General features: G+C 44.4%; 1 protein-coding gene across 3 annotated transcripts in view; it reads left to right on the top strand.

Annotated features, from left to right (window-relative positions):
• The first annotated feature begins 1,743 nt into the window (after positions 1-1,743).
• The window catches only part of ric1 (RIC1 homolog, RAB6A GEF complex partner 1), a 27,646-nt gene continuing 3,223 nt past the window's right edge, over positions 1,744-26,166 (top strand). The window contains exons 1-26 of one of the 3 annotated variants that reach the window (XM_076086538.1): positions 1,748-2,505; positions 6,249-6,356; positions 14,281-14,360; positions 15,290-15,397; positions 16,941-17,086; positions 17,538-17,674; positions 18,268-18,359; positions 18,634-18,722; positions 19,031-19,175; positions 19,270-19,318; positions 19,606-19,806; positions 19,909-20,121; positions 21,163-21,201; positions 21,611-21,721; positions 21,847-21,936; positions 22,047-22,207; positions 22,590-22,728; positions 22,823-22,939; positions 23,045-23,452; positions 23,566-23,877; positions 24,081-24,239; positions 24,604-24,740; positions 24,860-25,140; positions 25,310-25,522; positions 25,642-25,819; positions 25,934-26,122. In XM_076086538.1, the coding sequence (XP_075942653.1) occupies positions 2,365-2,505; positions 6,249-6,356; positions 14,281-14,360; positions 15,290-15,397; positions 16,941-17,086; positions 17,538-17,674; positions 18,268-18,359; positions 18,634-18,722; positions 19,031-19,175; positions 19,270-19,318; positions 19,606-19,806; positions 19,909-20,121; positions 21,163-21,201; positions 21,611-21,721; positions 21,847-21,936; positions 22,047-22,207; positions 22,590-22,728; positions 22,823-22,939; positions 23,045-23,452; positions 23,566-23,877; positions 24,081-24,239; positions 24,604-24,740; positions 24,860-25,140; positions 25,310-25,522; positions 25,642-25,819; positions 25,934-26,122 (4,043 nt within the window). In that variant the 5' untranslated portion in view covers positions 1,748-2,364. Of the gene's footprint in view, positions 2,506-6,248; positions 6,357-14,280; positions 14,361-15,289; positions 15,398-16,940; positions 17,087-17,537; positions 17,675-18,267; positions 18,360-18,633; positions 18,723-19,030; positions 19,176-19,269; positions 19,319-19,605; positions 20,122-21,162; positions 21,202-21,610; positions 21,722-21,846; positions 21,937-22,046; positions 22,208-22,589; positions 22,729-22,822; positions 22,940-23,044; positions 23,453-23,565; positions 23,878-24,080; positions 24,240-24,603; positions 24,741-24,859; positions 25,141-25,309; positions 25,523-25,641; positions 25,820-25,933; positions 26,123-26,166 lie in introns of all 3 variants that reach the window. The other 2 variants (XM_076086529.1, XM_076086519.1) reach the window with 2 other exon arrangements.

The following is a 26,166-nucleotide window of genomic DNA, read 5'->3' as shown; positions in this document are numbered from 1 at the left end:
CATCGATTTTCTTTCATTTCTTGTGGATTTTTCACAAAAGGAGCCCAAACACACACTGTCCAAAGTCGCCATAACCGCTGCAAGTCGGATCTTGCAGCATTTCGACGGAAAAAGAGACATTACAGACCCAACAATGTGCTAGCTGATGTTACCATGGAGCTAGTAGCTTCAGAAAACGCTAGTACTTAAAGTACAAACCTTATTTTCCCCTTCTATAAGCCGTCAACCAATGTATAACCTTGCGTAACTGAGCTACCCTCCTACTCGATCGTGCGCTCAGTCGCAGCCATTACCCACAATAAGTCCGCTACTTACATACCACGTCTTCGACCATATATATATAGTTTTTGCAATTTGCAAAGGCTAAAAATAAAAGGAAAATAATATAATATCAAAATATAAAGGGAGAAACACCTTTACTGTGTCAGAATATCATTTGGATACCATGTGTCCATTTGGGTCTCCAAATATCCTTTTAGAGCTCCGCCTGGATCTCTTCATGGAAGAAACACTGTAGAATCGTCATACTTTGTCCAATCTTCTTCAAATGTGAGGCAGTTGTTCACTGATAGTGTAGTTACAGCCCTATACTATCATTTACCTGTACAGATACAGCCACAGGCAGTTATTTATACTGAAAGATACTTTTTTATTTTATGCGGACAAAAATCTTCAATTTTTACTGACTCCAAAGGCCCACTGCTCTGTTTCTATATGACCTACAGGTTTTCTGACACTTTTGATGCATATAGTCACAGTGGTTTAGAAGCTACAGCCATTTTAATTTGGGTATGTCATTTTAGGCGGTTTTGCTCCAAAATAGGGGTGGAGTTGAACAGGTAACAATATAGTTATTGAATACAAATCAAACCAAGAGTGAGATCAATTAGTTAAACTAATAGTGTTAATATTTGAATGGGCCCCGGGACACTTTGTACTTGAAAAGTTGGGCCCCGAGGTCAAAAAGGTTAAGAACCCCTGGACTAGAACATGATGATATTGCCACACCATTTTAATAGTTTTATTATGTGACAAGATAAAAAACGTCTTAACAAAGTTTTTAATTTTTTTGGGGGTGGATTTTTTTCTTCTTTTTTTTGCTTGCGTAAATGGGCTTCCATAGTTTAAAGATGCGAGAGACTAAACAAAAGTATACTGTAACATGACAGTGGATATACATTTGTATGTATTTTGTTTACACCACCAGATGTCAGCATCGAGCCACGGTCCCTTCACCACGGGGGTTCACACAGGCGGAAACCACCGGGTTCTGCTGAGTGAAGCCAATACGGAAGTGTCTTAAAACTTGCATTATCTCTACTGACCAGCAGGGGGCGACTCCTCCGCTACAAAAAGTAGTCCGATAGTATGGAAGTCTATGAGTAAATTACTCTACTTCTCACTTGATTTATTCCCTCAGTAAACATGAAACTTGAGTATATAGTATCAACCATTAGTTTAAAGTCTTCTTCAATACAGCATGAAGTTCATTTTGTAAATTATGGCCCCTTTTAGAGTAAAATACACCATAAAGCGAAGTATGCATTAGGGCGGGGCTACATTGTGATTGACAGGTCGCTGCCGCTACCAGAGCCGTATACGAAGTCCCTACGTCACTCCTCCACGTTACAACTGTGGTAACTTCTGTTCACTGGTTTCGAAAAAAACAATATGGCGAAGGGCCGTATTCCAAGATAGCGACGGCGATATCGCCGAACCCGAGGCTTCATAACGGCAGTCCACCAAATCAATGGGTGACGTCACGATGACTACGTCCACCTCTCACATACAAGTTTCGCTGAACGGAGTGCTGACGTCACGTGTCAACACCATGCAAAAAAAAGGCCTCCGTCCTGGCCAATCAGCGCAGAGTCCCACCGACTCTTGTAAAGATGGCGACGGTGAGCAACAGAGGAGTGAAAGCTGGACGCTTTACCGTTACTAAACACCGCTGGTTCCGACAACGTACGGATTGACACAGCAAGTGGGAGCGAGAGTGAATCGACCCGTTTGTCAGCAGCAGTGAGCTGATCGGTGCTGCGGGCTTGTCGCTGCGGGCCTGGTTGCTTTTGTTTTCGGGTTAGACTGTCGTTGCCTCGGATAGCTCATTAGCTTCAACTTGGAAAGCGAAGGCTAGCACAGTGGGGCTAGCTGTGTAGCTCCATCGGCTGCTGGGCACTCTGTACGGCATTCATGGATTTATAGCCCGACTCTTGAGAACACTGGACTGCATGTGCATATGTAGAGTTTCTTTTTTTACAAAAACAACGCCGATGACTCGTTTGGATTAAAAAACACTTACGGGGCACCGTCGATCTGGCACATTGCGACACTGCCTGTTGTGCGAAGTGACTTTGTGCCGTCATGTATTTTCTAACCGGCTGGCCCCGGCGGCTGCTTTGTCCGCTGAGGAGTGAAGAGGAGCCGTTCCACATCCAGCCCAGCTCCCAGAGGTTCTACTTCGGCGTGCTGTCAGAGACGCAGCTCAGCATCTGGTTTAGTCGGGTAAGTGTATTAGTCAACCAGCTGTGACTCGGAACCCAGCTGTCCCAACAAAAACAACTTTCATTTTAGCTAACTTCAGTATGGTGCGCAGCTTCTTCAGCTACAACCACCATCATTTTATAATCAAACAGTTACTGCTTGTCAATCTGTCTGTCTGCCCGTAATACATTTTTTATAGGATAGTAAATAAACATGGAGAATAGCATTGGTGTCAATAGTGATGAGCAACCTGGAGGTTCCAACCACACGCCTTTTAAATTACATAGTGACATTAATAAACATCTTAAGACTTTGTGTAACGTTATATCCGTATACGTGTGCCTTTCTCAAAGGCATAGTTGCATCTTCAATGGTGTCTCACGTGCGTTGTCCCTCCCTTTTACTCCCTCATTCATGACAAAGGCTCGGTGATGTTTCATCCTCTCACCTGATGAGCGCTTATCAGCCAGAGGGAACGTGTAAACTGGAGTTTCTCGGGTACATTCAGTACTTAAATTTCTATTTGTATCACCCTGCCTCAGAAGAATAGTTCAAAGTTTAAGCTATTATCACCAATAGTGAGGAAAACAAACACTGACTGAACACGTGTTGTGGTATGTTCTGTCTGGCAGCCAAGATATTTAAGGCTGCCAGAGTTATTAAATGATTATGTATGTCTTGATGGTGACAGCATGTGTACGGATGGGTTGTATTTTCTCTACACGGCCACAATGTGGACTCTCTCTTACTATGACAGTCTAAGATATCTATTTACAGCTAGTCTTCAGCCAGTGTTATTTAAATCATGACTTCAGCAAAAAGGCTCTTGTGGTGAAACTGCTTCTCTTAATAAATAAAGCACTCCTGTCCAAAATAGCTGGCTGAATTGAGTCCAATATTTGTCAAAAAGCTGCTGATCTAGAGACCTGTGTTGTCAGGTGCCGAGGTAATGTCATAGACCCGTCATCTGTGTAAGCTTATCAGAATCGTTGTCTGTCTTGGGAGGGAAAACTACAAAACCAATAACAATACTGTCAATCAGTGGTCTGTGAAAAACATGATTGCTCTACTGGCTATCTATTTCTAGAGAGAGAGAGGAAGAAATAATGAATATTTCTGCATTCTGGAAGGTCATAAGGGAGAAAACAATGATTTCCAGAACAAAAGAACAAATCATCGAGTTAACATAAACTTTAAAAAAGATAGCGCAGTGACTACAAACAATCAGAAAATGATTTTGACTTCTTGTACTCAGTCCGAGGATCTAGACTGTCAACTGACACAGCTTTAAAGCGATGTGTGAGACAGTGGCGGCTCCAACAGATATCTTTTTTTTTTTCCAGCATTTATTAATTTGCTCAAAAGCTATTTCAACTTCACAACAAATAATATTGTCTAACAACCGCATTAAATCAACATTTGACTTGACAACATGGAGTTCAGCACATTGTTTACAGTAGTCTGTGTCTCACGCAGCTTGTATATTATTGAAGGTGTAGCAACAATGGATCAGGGTTTATTTCCTGAGGCCCACACAGGATGTGACCATGTTTTCCTTCCCCTCTGTCTTAAGAACTTTGCCTGTTTGAGTATCAATGAGGCGTTCAGGAAAAAGGATGGTGTAAGGAATGTCCATTAGGGATAGACGGGCACCTTTCACATCTGTTCTTACCATTTCGCCATTTCAGTGCACGATCGAGGGTGTTGCGGAGGGTTTTTGTTTGAGTAATATATGTTATATTTCTTAAAGAAAACACACATATGACAAGCCTGACCGTGTATCAATACAATATTAAAAGTGTGATATGAAATGGATATAGTGTGAGTTATGGGTTATTGTAATCCAGATGTTTTAATCATTCTAAAAGTAAAGAAAATGATATTTCTGTCTGTCGTGCTTATCATAGCTTGCCTTAGTGTATTAGTATAGATATTTTTCTGCTTTTTTCATTGCATTCCCATGCTCGGATTCTTTAGTGAGTCTGCCATTTCCCCTCTCAGGTTTCTTGCCCCCTGTTGTTCTCCGCCATCATTTTGCCATTTTGTCTATTTCCTTTAATCTCATTTCTCCTCGACCTCGGCCAGCGCAGCCTGAGCCCCAGCTAGTTCAGTCGAGGCGCCGTCACTTAATCCGTGTAGTGCAGTAGCTTACAGCCTTGTAGTCGCTCTGTCGCCAGCCGTGTGGGAGCTCAGGATGTCTAGGAATAGAGGATTGTTATGCAATAGTAGCAACATAGTTGGCTCTGGGTGCCGGTGAAAATTAGCTGTGTGTGTGTACGTATGTACAGTTGCACATATTTGTCTGTGTGTAATTATTTACGCTCCCCTAGGATTTCTTCAATTGCACCAGCTGACTGCAGGGGAATGTCATCAAGCACAGGAAATGGCAATGCAGGAGAAATAAGTTAGTTTCAACCACTTCAACACAACTGCCTGCAGGGTTTGGGTGACGCAATGAGGGATTTTAACAAAGTGACACAGTGGAGGAATATTTAGGAATAGGGCAATGATCGAAGACGCTTGGGACAAATTTGATACAGTTAACTCTTCGGTGGCAGCTGCAGAGAAAGAGTTGAGTGGATTTGTAACATGTAATTATTGAATAAACGCATTATCTAAATAACCTACCTTATGTTATACCAACCAATAAAGGACATTTTATCAGATGATTTATGTAAGATTGGGATAACAGTTTCTACAGAGTTTATCAGATGTAGATGAAAACCTCAAATTCATTAATTTATCATAATTTGAACCTCATTGACATTGTTTCATTTCAAACCCAGTGCACTGTTACTTTGATAGGGTTGAACAATGTTCCCACTGTGTATGGTCGTTCCCAAATGTAATGCTACAGGCTACCTCAAGAGCGAACTTTCTTTAATTTACACCAAATGAGTTTGTTGTGATTGTTATTGTAATTTTAAAAAACGAGGAGAGAGATTTCTCTCTCTGTTTCCGACGGGGCAAGCTTCACCATAGCAGGCCTCATCGGCGTTATTAAGATTTCATGCTGCGAGAGGCCTGAAATACTTAAAACCTGCTCTCTCATTACGGCGACGGGGTTCGAGGGCTTATGTTGCACAGCTGGAATTACACAAGGTCTTTCCCTGCTTATGTTACCTGAGCATTCAGTGCGTGTGCTGTCCTGGTTTACCTGCAATGTCAAAGACCGGTACACGTCTGTAACATTACGTTTGAAGCGTGACTCAGTATTAATTCATCTTCCGTAATAATCTGTGCTTTTAGACCTGCTTTAAGTAAAACTATACAAGTTTATGAGCTGTAAATAATCTGCAGGGGGGTTTCCACTGGTTGTTGAATAATGCCGACGACTCAAGAAGAAGGCTTTGCCAGATGTTGAGGTTTCTGGTGTTCAGAAGCTGACTTTGTTACCAGCGCTCCTCTTTAACAGCTGTTTTAACACCTGCTGACATGTTTTGGTTAGAACTATTACAAAGGATTACACTACTGATGGATTGAGGTCAGTCCAATGACAATTGATTATAGTTGTAATTTTGGTTTTAGTTGAAATTACAGTTTAAGTCTAAAGAAAGCTGAAAAATGCCCGTCATAAAAGCTAATGTAAACCAACAGTTTCACATTTTAGAAGCTAGAACCATGAAGTCAATCTTAAGACATTTCTGGCAGTGACTGTACATATTCTGTGCATGTTTTTGTTTTTTGGTTAACATATGTGGCAGTCGGATGTCTGTGACCGTCAGTCAGTCTAAAGTGCTCATATCCCTGTTCCCCACCCACAGCCCAGTGTTTTGATAGTCAGCTATATCGAGTCTGCAAAGGCGGCGGCCCAGTTTGGCTTCTACCAGAAGGCCGAATGGAAACCAGACGACTCCATGATCGCTGTGGCGGTAAGTACAGCGCTCCACCACATCATCTCACATCTCATATTTGCATTATCATTGACGCCCTTTGCCCCCATGTCTTATATCATGTCCTCTTAGAGCAAAGCACATTAATAACTTGTATACTTACTGCAAAAACCTACTTTCTCTCTCAGTCTCTCATCTGTCTTTTTGGTTTTCTTTCTACTTTCTGTGACAGTGGTTCCCCCTCTTATCGCTTTGTTACCACTGGGGTTCATTGCATGTGGAGTTTCAGTCAGTGGGTAAAAGATGCTTCAGTAATCGATCCCTGAGGATTAGTAGATTTTACCAGGACCCCTCTGTTATAGGAAACCACAGAAGCAGCTTCCTTGTCACTGCAGTGCATCGCAGTAGAAGGGAGCATGACAAACGCTAGAAGGAGAGAAAATGAAAGTGTGTCTGCACTTCTCTAAACAGCAGTCAAGAGTTTGTCCTATTTTTGCTGTTGTGCTGAGCTCCAGATACGAGGAATGTATTCCTGTGGCGACGAGAGCGGACCTGAAACGCGCTCCCTGAGCTCTCTACGTCAAGTTCCAAACTTCACTTTCAATCACACAGTCTGTCCAACGCAGTGAGCAACGACGTGACATTAGTGTGTAAAGTTAGAAGCTTGAAGTGCGTACAAGAGGGAACGTATGTATGATTCTTGAAGCTAGACATGCTTTTAATTAATAACATAGCCATCACTTCAGGTGAGCATCTTGCAGAAGTCCGCATGTAGCTCCAGGCTTAATGCAGCTGGAGTAGAGCGGCCGCCAACAAAACAATTTAGGCGATTATTGCAGTATTCAGGAAGTGTAAATACAGTAAGAGTAAAGGGCTCAACAGTAACTTCCTGAAATCACCTGATGGCAGTATTCTGCCTGCAGGAGATACATCAACAATAAAGGTCACTGAACAAACTGACCGTAAACATTTTGAGATAATATTTGAAAGCTTCAGTTACACATTACTTCCTGTTTAAAGTCTTGTCATACTTTGTCCCGTGCTGACCAACCCAATCAAATGCTTGCACATATCAACTTAGATGTATTAACCTCTTTTGGTGTATGTATTGGTTATAATAAGGTGAGCATCAGTCTATATATTGGTTATAATAAGGTGAGCATCAGTCACCTTTGGCTTGTGGGCAAGCTCTATATTGGGAGACGGATTACAGCAGCCTGAAAGGATCTAGCTTACCTCAGCTCTTTTGGGAGATGAAGAGGGCCTCATTTTTTGTGTGTTTTTGCAGATCAATACAAATTTGCCCGAATGCTGAAACTGATGAGGGGAGAATGCACAGTCCTGTGTCAGTTTAAAGTAATGATGAAATATCTCACCCAGGATCTTCCTTCCTGTCATTATAGCCCTGAACTCTCGACAAGGACCCAAAAACAATATGCAAATTACCAGCCCACAAAGCTCAAAATATGTAATTATTTAATATTCGTGCTCATTTCCATGGAGATGAAATGTTCTCGCCTCCATGTTTCTTTACGTAAGCCCACACAAGCCTACTGATGTCGGTTCACTCCGACCTCTCCTCCGAGCTTCCATTCGGATCGTCAAATCGTTTGCGGTTCAATTCCCCGACCATATCTATGGCTCATGAAAATCTAGAGCATGAAGCTTTGATAGTGTTAATCATGATTATATTTACATATGCCTGCTGTAAAAAAAAAAAAAAAAAAAAAAAAAGGATTTTTAGCACCGCAGCAAATCAACATTTCCACGAAGCTTTGAAGCAAAAAGCACCGCTATCCAACATATATGTTGACAGCTGCACTGGCTTTGTTGTTTCCACGATTTACAGCACAGGTTCCACCGAGGTTGAGAGAAAAACTAAGTATAATTTGCACATAATGTGTCACAAAGAGTGGCCTTGTTCTGAGAGAGAGAGAGACGGTACGTTTTCACACCCTCGGGGAGCAGAGTGTCCCTGAAAGCAGCAGAGACTGGCTTTATTTAGCCGCTCCTATTTATTTTCAGGATTGAATGTAACTCGCTCGTATCAATTGTAATCCTTGATAACGAGCCCCGTCTGTGTTGAACTAATGTCTCAATGCACACTGTGAGCTCAGAGAGGGAGCAGACGGACGCCGCATCTGCTGTGTCGAACACATGGAAGAAGCCCGAGCAGTCGTAGCAGAATCACAGTGTTTACTGTTGGATGTTCATGTACATTAACAGAAAGCTTACAAGAATAAGTGTGTGTGTGTGTGTGTGTGTGTGATAGAGGCACCAGTTCAGCTGACCGGTGCAGCTTGTGGTTTCTCATAATGATCGTCATCTAGTCTCAGCTCAGCGTTCACGTAACACTCCAGCGTCACTGCCTCTATGAAGAGAAAAGGCACCACACTCCACCTCTTGCAAAATTAGGACAACTGACATTAAAGATGCACCAACCCCCTGACATTTTCTGTTCTTGCCACCATTTCTCATGATTGTTGTGCTCAGATAACTGTTCGAAGGAAGCGTCTTGTTGACTAATCTCACAAGTGCCCGAGTCAGCAGATGACTCAACCGGCTTCCAAAGGCCATGAGATCAGCAACACGTAGGACAACCGCCACGATACATTTGTATGAAACCTGCATAATTAATATAGTTCAGGTAATGTAATTAGGAATAGAAATCCGGCCGTGATTAATAAGATAACTGATGCTTTCATCTAATTAGTGGGGATTAGTGGGATAATCGAGCAATGCGTGGTGTTGTCTTACACATACTGCAGGACCAGGATATTTCCTCTACAAATGTTTATGTTTTGTGGTTTAGTAATTTCCCCATTAACGAGCCATAGCATTTGGTTTCTATTCATATTATTTCAATACTTGGAATGAGCTGGTTCAGAGTTTCCTATACGTGCAAATACCTTCGTCAAGCTAATCCTGCATCTTTCTGTAAACACTGCCAGGACATACCGTCAGGGACAAGTGAGGCTGTTTAGAAGTCAGTGTGGCAGAGAGCCATCAATGTTTCTCCCAAAACACCACCTCTTGTCCTTGAAGCCGTTCTGCTGAACAAACTGAATCAGGTGTTAAAGGGACGACAACAACACACACACAGACACATGTTTCAGAGCATTTGAAGCAGAAATGTAACCTTTTTCTTTTATACATATATAGTGGTACGTCCAGGTAATGCCCCGTTTATTAAGACGTCATGTCAATGCTTTAACTGCCACTTCATGTCAAAAAGAAATGGCATAGGTTTAAAATTGCGGCATATAGCTTAAACATGATGCATGATGACCTCTCTAGTTGTCCCCCCCCCCCCCCCCCTCTCTCTCAGTCCTTCCTCTAATCCCCACCTCTTACTGAAGCCAGAGTACACATGAATGAATGCTGTGAATGTGTCTGGGAAAGCATTAAGTCAGTCCCAGGCCCACCCGGCCAAACACAACAGGGAGCAGGTGGAGGAGTTAAAAATAACAGGGCACACTTGTTCACTCACTTCCTGGGCTCCACAAACACAGAGTTTGGTTCCGACTCACGAGTATTACATGTTAAATTAAATGTTTTGTCCTCGACGATAACTCAACTTTAATCAATTTATGTATTTAAATCTGAAATGTCCTTGTGGGAGGATGTTTTTGCTCTGTGTGGTGTTCTTTACTTTTGGGTTTTTTCTTTTTTTGACACTTGCACTTCCTCTCACACAGGAAATGTTCAGGACACGAGTTTGTAAACTTTGAAAGAACAGCTGTTGTGTCTGCGTTAGGTTCAGTCTCACAGCGCTCAGTGGAAGTCAAGTCATAGTGAGATCTACTGACTAGAAACGGTTTTTCCTACCCCAGTGACTAGTCGAAGCTTGCGTTGCATTTTCAAACTTTTTGAAAACACATCAGGGCAAACAAGTAATCTTTAAGTCTAAAATGTAATGTAATGTTCCCGGGTGGCTCACCTTGAAGAGCCGGTGCCCCATGAAACTAGGCTGAGTCCTAACCACAGCAGCTGGGGTTTGAGTCCGACCTTCCTTTCCAGTCTCAATCTGTCCCATCTAACAAAGGCAAAACACCCAAAAATAATGTATTGCTGTAGACCAAGCGTTCCCTTGTCATGTTGTTTGCAGTCCGTTTAGATTTCTCATCTATCTGTTAAGAAAACTGTAGAAAGAGAGCAGAAAGGCGCCTGGAGTGAAAACACGGTCATTGTATTCTGCCTAAATACGATCAAAACAACTTCTGATGGCTGTGCTTGAAATAGAGAAGCTGTTTTCTTTTGCAACCCACGAAATGACTGTGAATTCAGTGAGGCGGTCAAAGAGTATTGCCACGAACTTGGTCTCAGTCCACAGCATGGCCATAACCTCGACCCTTTCACACATCTAATCCATAAATGCTGTGGCAAGTTCAGATGTTTGTTACGATGACGTGTACGTCTTGCATTTTAAACTTTGCGATGTCTTGACTAGCCGTCTGTTTTTCCTTTTTTATCTCAAAGAAGCCATACCTTTTCTCACCCTCATTACTATTGTAGTTTAATTATAGGGTGAGCAGACTTGGAGAAGTCAAAGTCTGCAGAACAACAAAGACCAGCGTTGCCCAGGCAGGCAGTCGCTCTCGCTTCAGCAAACCAGCTGTTTCCCAGATGTTTGGCTGCCCACACACCCTGCAGACCTCGAGGCTAACGTAATCACCCGCATAAACCAGGACCCGGACTATCTTTAGCCGAGTTCGTAGCTTGTGTGTGTAAAGAGTGCAAGAGTAACGGCTAAAGCAGTCGAGAAAGTGTGTGTGTGTGTGTGTGTGTGTGTGTGTGTGTGTGTGTGTGTGTGTGTGTGTGTGTGTGTGTGTGTGTGTGTGTGTGTGTGTGTGTGTGTGTGTGTGTGTGTGTGTGTGTGTGTGTGTGTGTGTGTGTGTGTGTGTGTGTGTGTGTGTGTGTGTGCGCGCGCGCGGACCTCTGGAGCTTGTTTGAACACGCAGAAAAGAGGCCCTAGTACGCCAATACGTGGTGTACAGTTTTCTGCTGACTTGCATGTCTTTCATTCTACGTGCGAGCCCGAACTAGAGACTTTCGTCTCCGTTTCTATTTGCCTGCGTTTTTCACAGCGGCATTAAGTCCATCCTTTGATGTCCGTCTCTTTCAAATGCAGCATCCAAGTAGTGACAGTTAGTTTGAACAGCGTAGACGTGCCAACGGAGGAAGTGTTACGTGACGAGAGCTAATGTCCTGTAATTACAGTGTCGTCTATTATGTGCCGCGTACTGATTATTGAGGGTGCATAATCGCCCGCAAGACATCATAAAACACGTCTAATTGAGTGAACAAGGTTTCACCTAATCTCTCACGTAGACTTATGAAGGAATCCAGGTTTATTGATTAAATTTTGTGTAAAAACAATCACTGTAATTTTGATATTTGGCTCCAACTGTGCCCAGTATGAGGATGAGAGAGAGTAGGCCACATGTATATGTTTTGTCTCTTATTGGCCTTGTGGTCCTGTATCTGCAGTGGAGACTGAGCTGGTCCTGGCATCACTCATTTGTAGGCCCTATATTTGCAGCCTCATGAAAGACTCTCGACGACAGCTTTTTTGTTGCCACTCCCATTTTTCAGAGGCCGTAAGAGAGAAACCTATTTAAAGTTCTTCCCCTCATTAAGCCGCTGGGTGCATTTTTGCCTTTTGAATCTTTGTGCCTGCTTGTTTATTGAGCTTTTAGTTGACAAAGAACGGGCGTCTCCGCCTCTTCCTGTATCATAACCTCTGCATGTGTGAACGCACAGAGAGTCCTGGAGACATGGGGCGTATCTCACTGTGTCCTTCTCTTTATCTCCCGTCGCTTTCATCCGAGGCTCTTCAGGTGTCTGACGAGATGAGTCGAAGTAAACGTGATCATAGTCCCACGAGAAGATGAAGGGCTGTGCGAACGCTTTACTGTCTCTTGTGTGATCAAACTACGGATGAAAGGGAGGAGATGTTGAGAGTGGGAGACGCTGCTGAGGTTTGTCCTAGAGGTGGCTAACTAGTTTTCCCGCCCCTCCCCCTCCCATCTCTACTGAGATCCCTTCCTCCTGTTAATTGGCATGCTTTTGAAGTACAAAAGCCCCCCCCCCCCCCCGATGCTGGTTGTCAATAAAACACAGTTGGAGAGTAACTAGATGTAGATTCACTCTAGAACTGGACTGTCTTTACATTGTTGCATCCTATTTCTACTCAACTCACCGCTTTTTGTTGATATCATTGTTCCTCAGATGAAACTACTTAGCGCATCATGATTTAGTAAATAATCACCTGTCACAGGTGAGCTACATGTTTGCAGTGTTTTGTGATTAGCAGAGTTAACGATAACATGGAAATCTTTTTGTATTTCCTACTATTAATTACGTCAAGTCCGCCGTGTGTGTATGTACCATATATTTGAACATAACATGCAAGGTTTGCATGAAATGTACATTTTTATTCGTCAGAAAAGAAGCTTTCAGTATCGTGCCACAACTTTTCCATCATTTTTGGAAATGACCACAATCACAGTCAATTTTTGTTGTGATTAATATCATCAGCCCACAAAGTCACAGGATAACTGACACGATGCACCTGTTTGTAGAGTCAAAGTGTTTCTTTTCACATTGAGATGTGCATTATTTGAAGGATCAAAAAGCTATTTACTCTGCTTTATGTTGACAGTTTGCACTTTTCTTTATGTGTCTTAAGAAACAGAAGCATAGATATTTATTAGACATCTGATGTAGATTGGATGCATGCTGGAGCTTTGTTGTTTAGCAGTTGTTTGCCTTTGTAGCTCATCTGCAGCTTTGTGGAGCTCCGAGGCTGTTGATGGCTTTAGCAGGCCTCCGTTTGGCTCCGTCCTCTCTCTGGCTGCTCTTTTCTAGTCGAGCTTCATGTTGTTGCTGGTCTCTCTCTCTCTCTCTCTCTCTCTCTCCCTCCCTCTCTTTCTCTCCGTCTCTTTCTCTCGCTTTCTGTCACCACACTAGAAAAGTCTAGGGTTCCTTCAGTGTGCTTCCACCAACTATGAGCAAAACATCACCAGACAGAGAAGCACCACTGGATAAACGACTGGGAATAGTAGAATAGTGGTTCTAGGTGACTCTGCAGCATTAACAAAGTCGTTGCAAAGCATCCACATCACTGCTGACAGTGGAGTTAAGATCAGGTTTCGTGTCATGTTTCAGTCTACGGGCTCAATTTCTGCCGTTTTCCAGACAGGTGTGTGTGTGTGTGTGTGTGTGTGTGTGTGTGTGTGTGTGTGTGTGTGTGTGTGTGTGTGTGTGTGTGTGTGTGTGTGTGTGTGTGTGTGTGTGTGTGTGTGTGTGTGTGTGTGTGTGTGTGTGTGTGTGTGTGTGTGTGTGGGGAAAAAAGCAGCATTGTTCGCACATAGTACAAGCAACTGCTATTTTTACATCACAGATATTGTGAGCTCCTCCACAGAATGGAGCCCCGCAGCGTGCATTTCAACTTTTTTTAATCTTTTTTAAAATGCTGACAAATTAGTTTTTTGAGCATCATTATCAGTAACAGCTCGGCCTGTTCCAGGCTGTGCAGTGCAACGAAATGTCAACCATCATTTCCGGGGGGATACAAATATTTTCTAAACCACGAGAGTACTTGTGCTGCATAATATTATCCTTATTAGGAGGAATAGAAACACATGAAATACCGGTCAAGACTCTTGCCATCTCCTCCAACAGATGATGATGATATTTGTGTTTACTTTTTCTTCCCTCAGGTCCTCTCATTATTTCTCTCTCTTGCTTCCCACTTTGCAAATTTTTGATGTCCTTCAAATAATTATTTATATAACTTTGCCTCCCGATGCATGTTTACAGCTCCTCCTCACTTTCTCTCTCTGAAACATGTTATTTGTGTGTTCTCAGTGTTCCACACTCTCCATCTCTCTGTCTGATAATCAAATTGTAGTTGATCAACTACATATTGATGTTGTTTTTTTTATAATTCTGTTTTCAGACTGCCAAAGGCTACATCCTGTTGTTTGATGTGCTGGGTAGAGGGGATGACAAATCCCTCTATGAGCCGGTCTATCCAAAGTGAGTACAGCACACATTTAAACTCTCATACACGTTGATACACACACACACACACACACACACACACGTGCTGAGGTGAAGTGAGCAGAGGGGGCCGAGCTGTAGCGTGCTGGGAGGCTACACCATCAACATTATTTTAAATATATTTATTATTATGTTTTATGTTGTGTTTTATCAGTCTTGAATGTCAGCATGTATACAAAACACAGCACAACATTATTTCTTTGCAGTTTGAATTGGTCAGTTAAAACAGTCGATGCCGTGTTATTACTGCAAATGACGAATTATAATGACATTTTATAAAAATTATTATCAAATTACCAATTATCAAATTTACTTATATAAACACGCGTCAGCTGCTTTTTTTCCCTTTCGTGATCGTTTGCTTGCTGCAATCAGCCGGCAGCTGTCTATCAGTGTACAAGAGGGCTTAAGTACTAAATCCTGCTCATGTTGTGTTTGCTCTGGACTAAATATGTAATTAATAATCCGCTGGGGTTATGTGGTTGATAAAAACATGTTACTGCTAACTGCTGCAGCTATTCCTGTTTTTTTTTTTTTAAAGTGACCATTACACTGTTAATATGCTGCTGCAACACACTCCTCTGGTTATGCTTTCCAAACAGCCCTTGACCAAACGTACACAAAAGTATGTGCATAGGGGGTGTTTGCACACTTTTCTCTCTTCCTCTCCTAAAGCCTTCTGTTAGTGTGCTGTGTATCGAGTGTCTTTGTAATGTATATGTATGTGTGTGTGTGTGTGTGTGTGTATGCGTCTCTTTCACATTCCTCGACAGCATGCCAGCAGAGGTCAGACAAGTCGGGGCGTATTCAGTGATGTTTTTCAGCTCCGATTTGCACTTTGGGATTTCAACAGTTTTCCTGGTACATCAGTAAAAATGAATTAATGTATTTGTGTGTTTTCACAGAGGAAGTCCTCGTGTGAGGGTGACCCCGGGGTACAAGGAGGAGCAATGTGCCCCCGCTTTGTCTTTAGAGATGAAGAAGCCCGTAGACCTGGAGGCCCCTATAACCAGGTAGGCAGAAGTCTTATCGTCCTTTTTATCTCTTTCTGTCTCTCTCTCTCTCTCTCTCTCTCTCTCTTTGTGTTTCTCCCTGTTGAGTCTACCTCTCCCTCATATAGACGGCAGCTCACATTCACAAAGACCTACACACGCTGAAACCACCAAAATGAATGCTGCTCACTCTGTATCTTAATGCGAGCGCACTGGTAATCATGTTTTAACCTGGGTTCTCCGACTCCTGAGTCCAAAGACATGCAGCAGGTTGATTGATGACTCTAAATTGCCCGTAAATGGTCGTCTGTCTCCATCTGTCAGCCCTGCGATAGTCTGGCGACCTGTCCAGGGTGTTCCCTGCCTTCGCCCAATGTCAGCTCGCCCCCTAAGCGGTTAAAGATAGCGGATGGATGATGAAATGATGACGGAAGGAACAATTTTGATATCAGTGTTTGCTGGAGAGTAACTGGTTCAAATCAGCCTCATGCGTTTTCTGGACGGTGTTTATTCACATGATAAACAAGGAGATTTCATTTTAGTGAGATGGATCGCTTGTCAGCAACATAAAATGATATTTGGAGGAATTCGTTCCTTCACTGTCTCTGAAGAGGATTTCTACATTTTTAAATCTGCATTACCTGTGTGAAGACTGGTCGATTGTCAAGCCTCTGCCTGTTTTAACACACTGGGCTCAGGTCTGCAAGCTGTAAAAACAAACAAATAAATAAATAATAATGTTCTTGATGAGAAGAAATAACCAAAGCCAATGAACAACACTGGAGTCTGTCAGATAAGAGCCATTCTACCTTTCTCCTTGTTTTTCTCCTTTGTTGTTCAGTCTTTTGCTAATTTCAGTCCTTTTCTTTAGTTTATTTTTCCTTCTAGTTTTCCACCTTCCTTATTATCCTCCCCGCATCCTCCCAACTTGACATCTTTGTTTGCTGAGTGACAAGAAATTTTCTGCTCCACTTTCTTTTTGTGTGTATTTTTTATTTATATCGTCTGCATCTTTCATGTCCTCGTGTTCATCCGTCACATCTCCGATGTGTGCGCTTGACAGAGATTACAGGGCAGCCGTCTGAATGAAAGCGCTCACGTTGGCGTTTCAAAGGCACGGCTTGATTGTGCAGGAGATGAGTGGGGGCGCCTCCTGCTGTGAAACTACAGTAAAAGTTGTTGCCTCCTCCTCAGCTTAAGTCCACTGTGCTTGACACCCTCAACTTCCTTTCATTTCTTTCATTCTGACGCCCGCTTTTTCTCCTTTTCGGTTGTCCCATTGTGCCATCGTCAGTCTGAGCCCTGTCATACTTTTTGATAGACAATGAGGCGCTTCACACACACTCGCACAAACGCACTGTTATGTGGCCAGTAAAAGTTTCAGGCCCCACAGCTGGATGATGACTAGTCCACTGTTTTCTAACACTGCTGTTTATCTCGTTCCCCTCTCTTCCTATCTTCCCGTCCCTGCCTGTTTTATTTCCCCCGCCTCCGCCACAGTTTCCTTCCTGTCTGTTGGACCTCGATGCTCATTTCTGTGTCGTTTCTTCTCCCCTCCCACCAGTCTGCGGTCCCTTCAGGAGGACTTGTTGGTCTGCACCGAAGACGGCTATCTCCATGTGCTGCACTGGGACGGGCTCGGCAGCAACGGACGCAAGGCCATCTGCCTCACTACGATCCCCTTCTCGCTAGACCTGCAGTCTGCTCGAGGTTAGAGGAGACCCGTGCACACAGCAAACCACAGGGGAAGAGAGCAGACATGATTCTAGTTGACAGTGTAAACAGAATCACTCTCTAATACTGGGAAATAAATTATAAATATAAGGTTGCCTGTTCAACTATTCAAAGTTGAGTTCTTTCAAATAACATCCCTGATAGAAACACGTACATGTTTTGTCTGCAGCAGTCTTCTTTCTTGTTCAATGTTTTTGCTTAACTTCAGTTCCACATTCAGTTTTATTGTTGCATAGAGTACTTCAACGTGTGTGTGTGTGTGTGTGTGTGTGTGTGTGTGTGTGTGTGTGTGTGTGTGTGTGTGTGTGTGTGTGTGTGTGTGTGTGTGTGTGTGTGTGTGTGTGTGTGTGTGTGTGTGTGTGTGTGTGTGTGTGTGTGTGTGTGTGTGTGTGTGTGTGTGTGTGTGTGTGTGTGTGTGTGTGTGTAGGTGGTCCCTCTCTAGACCTGGAAGGAGTGTATATCCGCTGTATGGAGTATTGTGTCACCCTGGACGGCTTTGCTGTGGTGCTGAGTGACGGACGCCTGGGCTTTATCACACCACTCAGCAACACCATCACCGCAGATGTAAGAATACTCACTCTCTCTCACACACACACACAGCCGGCGTTACAACACACAAAGTGTACCGAAGATCAACACTCAGATATCCAAAAATGTGTAATAGTTATTGCATTGAAAGGCTGATGAAAGTCACTGATTCTGATGTCCCGGTCAACGAGTTTTTAGATTTTCTTTCCATGGCAGCGCAGTGATTTTAATTCATATCATGATCATATGATTTAATAAAGGACTCGCGGACATTGCTTTATCTTGGCAGCGTTTAAACAGTAATGACTGTCTCTGTAAGATATCTATCTCTGCATCTAAAGAGGAGCTCACAGTAATATTTTGGCGAGAAATGAATATGATGTTCTTGAAATTGGAAAGTGGGTGTTGTTGACTCTGAGATATAAATGTTGTATTAAAATCGTGACCAAGCTGATGATGTGTGTTTATTCTCAGCTGTCAGACGTATCAACACATTTAAAGTTACATTTAAGTGATGTGTTTAAAGGAAACCGCAGTTAAAACATGCTTTGCTGACCTGCAACTGCCATCATTACACACATTCAGTTATTTATAATTCATAAATGTTCCGTGTTTGTGTGTGTGTCCAGCAGCTGCAGGGCGTCTGGGCAGCAGATGTGAATGATGGCACCTGCGTGGCCGTCAACAACAAGTACAGACTGATGGCCTTTGGCTGTGCCAGGTACGTGTCTGTAACTGTCTCTCAGAGAGAGAGAGAGAGAGAGAGAGAGAGAGCCGAGGCCGACCTAGTGTGTGCTTGTCAGAATCTCCCAATGGATTGTGTAACCTGTCGGGTTGGATGGACTTTCTCTTCGTCACTGCTACCCCCCTCTCATTCATCGTTTTGTAATAAATAATATCCTATCACACACAACACACACATATTGTGTTACTACACAGCTTATATTCCCCTGGGCAACAAATGATGACAATTAAACTGTTTGTTTTCATTACAGCGGCTCAGTGCTGGTGTACATGATAGACACCACGACAGGATCCATGCAGCTCTCCCACAAACTGGAGCTCACCCCAAAACACTACCCAGGTATCCCAGCATATGCTCCCCATCTCTCTCTCCTCTGTTCTTCTGTCTCTCTGTATCACACCCCTGCACAGATTCCTCCCTGAGAAAACTTGCATTCCTTCAGCTGTGTCTCTTAGGTGCACATGCCTGTGTTTCCCCTTTTTGTTACATCTGTTTCAGTCAGACTGTAATGGGATTATCTAAAGCCAGAGCTCCCCCTAGTGGGGGAGCTGCTGTGAAGGCCCATTACTGTTCTAACAGTGAATGAGTTTCTAGACCTTTATAACTTCTGAACCTTTATAACTTCTCCGCATTATTTTCCTGTTCAGACATCTACAACAAGACGGGCCCAGTCAAGCTGATCTGCTGGTCACCTGACTACAGCGTGGTCATGGTTACATGGGAGTGTGGCGGCCTATCGCTGTGGAGTGTCTTTGGAGCTCACCTCATCTGCACTCTGGGAGAGGACTTTGCGTAGGTGGAAACACACACACACACAAATGCACGAGTACACACTCAACATTTTTCTTGTTTTCATGTATCTTTGCACGTTTTGTCCTCCCCTCAGGTATTGTTCTGATGGTACCAAGAAGGAACCTGTTAAAATCAGCTCTATGGCAAGTGGATTTATTTCATTCTGTCCCACCATCTACATTTAAACTTAAAAAGGACATTTGAATATAAAAAGAAATCTGTTGGCAATGTTAAAAGCACACATGTGGTCATGTTAAGATTCAGCACCCTCTTAATCCTGTTGTTTACAAGCACGTTGCTATTCATTGAAGTGGAACCGAGGCTGTGTCTTGCATATTCTCCACTCATTGGTAGTGTACCTGTTGCATGTAAAATGTATTTTTGTTACCATTGCGTGCATAATGACTGCCTTCCACTCCGCCATTTCCAGAGCTGGGGAGCAGAGGGCTACCACCTATGGGTGCTCCCTATCAAACAGGAGAGGAGGAGGCAGGAGCAGCAGCAGCAGCAGCAGCAGGAGGAGGAAGAAGAAGAAGAGGAGGAGATGGCCACACCTCCTCACCCCTCCCTGCAGGCCGGCATACTGCAGTTCCACTTCATCAAGAGTGCCCTGACCGTCAACCCCTGCACGGTGAGAGAAAACGTATTGTCAGGTGTTTTGAGTGAATACACACAAACACAAACGCACACAGTGAACACTCGCACTCCGTTTGTTCCTCTGTCGACTGTACAGAGTAACCAGGAGCAGGTGTTGCTCCACGGTGAAGACCGCCTCTACCTGACCTGTGGCGACCCCTCGCAGGTCCACAGCGCCTCCGACACGCACCCGCACACACACTTGCACCCACCCGACGGCAGCCCGCCGCACCAACCCCCCGACCCCGACTCCTCTCTCTCTCAGGGACTCAGCACTTTACTGGGACACAAGCACTGGCACGTGGTCCAGGTAAGCATGCACGCAGGATGTCGTCACACCTTGTTTGGGGGAATTTATGCAACAGTGATGAGAGTTTTGAAATATTACTTGGTAGCTCATTGTATTTCACTGCAGCCTCAGGCCATTGTGTAGCATCAGCAATCGAGGCATTTATGGCTGTGATTGTTTTTATTAATAATGAAAGTAATCTATCAAATATTCAATTTAATCTACAAATGATCTCATTTGAAAAGCAGGAGCCATCAAGTTTTACGATTAATCCATTATCAAAAAAAAAAAAAAAAAAAAAAAAGGTTTTCTGCAAACTTCCAGTGTGAGATGGAGCTCCAGCTGCAATGAATGTAAACCACTTTGGCACTGAGAGCAACTCCATCTGCTTGGTAATGTTTTCTGGATCATAAAAGAGAACCCTGTGATGACTCTGACAGATACAAAGAAGCAGTCGATACTGTTAACAGCTAATGATGCTCGATACCGCTCACATCACCAGGGAGCTTTATTCAACAAATGTCGCAGTCGAGAAAGGATCTTCAAACACGGGAAATACTTTATTTTTTAGCTCTTCTTGTGTGTGTTTTGGGATCCGTCTGAGGCCAAAATGTTCCCACTCACACACCAGTAGCACAGAGACGTAGTTCCACGTACATATTATTACCATATGTCAATATAACAATAAGCAAATTAAGTATATAAATATGTTAACGGTACTTTAACTTGTGATTAGAAGTTGTAAAGCAGGAGTCAACGGGGAGAAAGAATGTTTAAAAAAGAGCAGACTCCTTAAATTGCACAGTCGACATTTTCCGCAGCATTTTTCTGTTTTTGTAAGCAAATGCAACCCACATGTTCCTATCTTATCTCTCACACACACATTCCAGATGTGGAGGCAATAACAGGGTCACACATTAGCTCTGCAATGAACATCATTTTGCTGAGACTGCGTCAGAGAGTCTGCAGATATCGTGTGCGTGTGTGTGTATATATAGTTCAATGGATATGAACTATAGTGGATTATCTTGTATTTCTCATCAAATTTTTGAATTCTTCTAGATTCACAGCACATACCTAGAGAGCAACTGGCCTATACGGGTGAGTACGAGAACGCGCATCTTCGCTCAGACTCCAGGTGCTGCTATATTCCTGTGTTTACTAAGCAAACTAATTTGGCTGTGTTCACAAGTGTGTATACGTAAGCAGAATTATCATCATACAAGTGCGGGAGCTCGAGAAAATCTACATATAGTTTATCGTAAAAAAGTGTTTCCTTCTCTTCTTGGAGAGCTTGAGTTTGGTCCAAAAAAGTAGCCGCTGTGAGCCTTTGAAGCCCATTTCTTGTCTGATAGGTGGCTCTACGATCAACAAACAGGACAAGCGCTAGTCAATAAAAATGTCTATAAAACTGTTTAGTTTTGTGTGCGTGTGTTTGTTCTCTGTGTAAATAGTTGACATTCTATTGTTTTGTGTGTGTGCGTGTGCGTGCGTGTGCGTGTGTGTGTAGTTTGCAGCCATAGACACAGCAGGCCAGTGCATGGCTGTAGCAGGGAGGCGGGGCTTTGCACACTACTCCTTATTCACAAGGAAATGGAAGCTGTTTGGAAACATCACTCAGGTTTGTGACATTGTAGACTGGAGGATAACGAACAAAAACATTTTTTAGGGTTTTAAGTTTTGTTACTTTAGTGTTGTTGACGAGGTAGATATAGTTAACGTGTGTTTGTGTTTGCGTCTCTGTAGGAGCAGAACATGAGGGTGACGGGAGGTCTGGCTTGGTGGAAGGACTTTGTGGTGGTTGCCTGTTACAATTATATTGACCAGCAAGAGCAGGTAAGACGGAGGCCCCACCTCTCATGAATTCCACGATTTCTTTCTTTTTACCGTGATTCGAGTTGGTCTCGTTGCAACACTCCCCTCTGTTCTCTCTCCGTTGACACCAGCTGAGGCTCTATCAACGCTCATCTAACCTGGACAACGCCTTTGCATCCGTCACTAAGCTGCACTCAGACACTCTGTTGCTCAACGTCTTCAGAGATATGGTCATCGTGTTCAGAGCCGACTGCTCCATCTGCCTCTATAGCCTAGAGAGGAGGAACGACAGGTGGGCTCCCGTGTACACACATTACACATCCAGTCTTAACTTAACGCCATCATTCTCTGGTTAAACTTGATACTGTTCTGTCTGTTACATCGTCTAGTGTTAATAAACAGATTTAAGCCAGCTCCAGATGCTTTAAACTTTGTCAGTAATGTAAGGCTTTCTTACCAGTCAGGTACATTGAATATATTGAATTAAGGAATCTACCTAAATATTAAAGTAAACTGCATCGAGTTGTTTGTTGTTCAAAGAAAATGAGATTCTGCTTAACAGTAAAATACTGTTGCCTCTCACACTGAAAGCTTTTTTCAAATACCTTTAGAGTTTAAGTCTTAGTTCTAGTTTTTTTTTACAAGTCATGATGTATATGTTTACCTCTATTCAGTCCACACCCGACAGCCAGCGTGGAGTTGCTGCAGGAGGTGTCAATGTCTCGCTACATCCCTCACCCGGCCCTCGTGGTGTCCGTCACACTCACCTCTGTGCGCACAGAGACTGGCATCACATTGAAAGCCCCGCAACAGGTAACACACACACACACACTCTGACTGACCTATACTGTCTGTAGGTGCATGTGTGTTCATGCTTTATATGTGTGTGTGTGTGTGTCCATCTCAGGCCTGCACGGCAGAGAGCATCATGTTGAATCTGGCTGGCCAGCTGATCATGCTGCAGAGGGACCGTTCAGGGCCACAGGTACGGGAGAAGGAGACGCCTGCCAACAACAAGAAGCTGGTGAGTCCAAACAACACGCAATGCAGCAGTGACATGGTGTCGAGTTTCAAGTTGTGTTGTGCACTAGTTCTTCAAGTACCTATGACACTTTTTTTTCTCCCCCAGCTACCATTTTGTCCCCCAGTGGTGCTGGCCCAATGTGTGGAGAATGTGTGGACCACCTGTCGCTCGAACAGGAAGAAGCGCCACCTGCTGGAGGCCCTGTGGTTGTCCTGCGGTGAGGCCGGCATGAAAGTGTGGCTGCCGCTGTTTCCCCGAGACCATCGCAAGCCCCACTCCTTCCTCTCCAGGCGCATCATGCTGCCCTTCCACATCAATATCTACCCTCTGGCCGTGCTGTTCGAGGACGCCCTGGTGCTGGGGGCAACCAACGAGACTGTGCTCTATGACGGGCTGCAGGGAGCCTCTGAGCCCCTGGAGGCGCTGTTCCCCTACTGCACCGTGGAGAGGACCTCCCAAATCTACCTCCATCACATCCTGCGGCAGCTGCTGGTTCGCAACTTGGGTGAACAGGTGTGTGGAGCGTCCCGTCTCATCACCTCCGCTTAGTAAAAGAATGATGGTGATAGTAAGTACCTGGACTGAGTCCATTCTTTCCACTCCTTAATGTTCTTTCTCTCCCGCAGGCTTTGATGCTGGCTCAGTCATGTGCCTCCCTCCCTTACTTCCCTCATGTCATGGAGCTGATGGTGCACGTCGTGCTGGAAGAAGAGGCCACATCGCGGGAGCCCATCCCTGACCCTCTGCTGCCCACCGTGGCCAAGTTCATCACAGAGTTCCCCCTCTTCCTCCAGACCATCGTTCACTGCGCCAGGAAGACAGAGTACGCCCTGTGGAACTACCTGTTTGCCGCTGTGGGGAACCCCAAAGATCTGTTTGAGGAGTGTCTCATGGCTCAAGACCTGGACACAGCAGCCTCGTATCTGATTATACTGCAGGTAGCGACACACTGACGCTACATGCACATAGTCGGTTAGCTTTTCGTAGCATGATGCAGGCATTATTAGACGTAATCAGCCTAGGACGGAAGTATTAAAATCATTGTTCATACCTGACTAAATGTGATTAGGGTGTCATGATGTCATAAAATGCTCACATGGTCTCCACCATCTTTCTTCTCCTCCGTCCCTTCTCTGTAAAGAGCATGGAGGTCCCAGCAGTGAGCAGACAACACGCCACTCTACTCTTCAACACAGCGCTTGAGCAGGGCAAGTGGGACCTTTGCAGGCACATGATCCGATTCCTCAAAGCCATCGGCTCCGGGGAGATGGATACTCCGCCCCCAACGCCCACCACACAGGTAGAGAACTTAAGATAATTTCTACAAATATGCATTTCCTCTGCTTGCCACTTTTCTTCAACTTTGTCTCGGAAAAGTTACAAGCAACTTCCTGCTGAAACAAATGTATTCATTAAGGAGGCCTTCATCATATCAGTACTTGAAAGCACACAAGGAAAGTGTGTAAATGATGTTTCAGATTGATTTGTCGTAAAGAGATGACTCACAGAAACACAGCACAAGCACTTCTTAGCTGTGCTTGATCTAGGTCTGAAAGCCCAGCATGCTTTGTACTCACAACCAGGTGGTTGAGCTCTCGGTCTCAAAAAGGCCGGTAGCCCCGGCTGAAAACAGGAAATAGTGAGGTGTGTATCTCTGTCTTTAGGAACCCAGCTCAACTGGCGGTTTTGAGTTCTTCAGAAATCGCAGCATCAGTTTGTCACAGTCGGCAGACGCCATCGCTACGGGCAAGTTCAACTTGCAGAAGACCTTCAGTATGCCTTCTGGACCCTCTTCTAGAGGGTATGGACACACACACACACACACACACACACACACACACACGGTAACAAAGATTTTGTCTTCTTTAAAATGTCTTCACCTAAACATCTCTCCTTCATCCTGTGTTTGATTCCTGTCAGTCGGGACGGGGAGTGTCCGGAGAACATGTACATTGACATGATGCTCTGGCGCCACGCCCGCCACCTCCTGGAGCAGGTGCGCCTCCGCGACCTCGGTTGCTTCTCTGCACAGCTGGGCTTCGAACTCATTGGTTGGTTGTGTCGTGAGCGAAACCGGGTGGCCCGTGTTGAGGACTTTGTCTCTGCGTTGAAGAGACTCCATAAGGATTTCCTCTGGCCCTTCCCTGTCATTCCTGGGGGAAGCATCAGCTCGCCTCTGAAGAACGGACGCTGTCGCACAGGTGAGTGACGCAGGATTCATGCAATACAGGTTAAAAATGAACCCGTTCATACATAATTGACAGCATCAATAAGTACATTGTTAACATTAACATGTGAACTGGGGTTTCTGCTGACCACAACACTTTTGGCTCAATCTCAATATTTCATGGTGTTTTTGTTGCTCTTAAGTGCTGAGCACCCGGCTGTTGAAGTCGCAGTCAGCTGACAGCCTGTTGAACAGCGACATGGACACAGCGCCCCCTCAGGCAGCTTCCAGCAACAACACCTGGCTGGATGGGCTCGGGCAGCGGTCCAAAGACATGGACGCGGCCTCGTCCTCTCATTCCAACCAACACTCGCCACAGACGCACGATGCTTTCCTCTCTCTGCTCACCAACAAAGGTAATCAGGCTCGAACGGTTAACCCCTGCAGTCACCAGCCTTTAGTAACCCTCCTGAGGACATGCTGTTGTCTTTTTTTCTGTCTTATTTCCCCTCTGCCTTTTTCCTCACCCCTCCAGTGGAAGAGTACAGCGTCGGCTCTGCCACAGACTTGACAGAGACCAGCTCGGTGGTGGATGGCGACTGGACTATGGTCGATGAGAACTCGTCCACGCTGAGCCTGAGCCAGGCTGAGCTGGAGCACATCTCCATGGAGCTGGCCAACAAAGGCCCGCACAAGTCCCAGGTGCAGCTCAGGTGAGACAACATCCCTCCCCCAAACCTCACTTCCACGATCCCACTGCAGTGCTTTGATTCAATGTGAAACCAAAGCCAGTACTTGACAGCCGTGCCTCTCTTTGTTTCCTTCAGGTACCTCCTTCATGTGTTCATGGAGGCAGGCTGTCTGGAGTGGTGCGTCGTGATTGGTTTGATCCTACGGGACGCCAATGTCATAAAGCAGGTGATCGGCTTCCTGGACAGCCCAGAGGTTCCCCAAGACACCGTGCAGAGCGTCCAAAGCGGCTTATTGGCCGTCGACACGTGGGTCTCCACTGACTGGTGGGTGTGGCTTTAAAATGTTGTGTTTTTTATACTATGACTTT

The sequence above is a fragment of the Anarhichas minor genome, unplaced genomic scaffold (genome assembly GCF_050575085.1).
Source record: "Anarhichas minor isolate MPS153535 unplaced genomic scaffold, ASM5057508v1 ptg000002l, whole genome shotgun sequence".
NCBI lineage: Eukaryota > Metazoa > Chordata > Actinopteri > Perciformes > Anarhichadidae > Anarhichas > Anarhichas minor.
The sequence above is the reverse complement of the archived record's forward strand: the minus strand, read 5'-3'. Positions and strand labels throughout refer to the sequence as shown.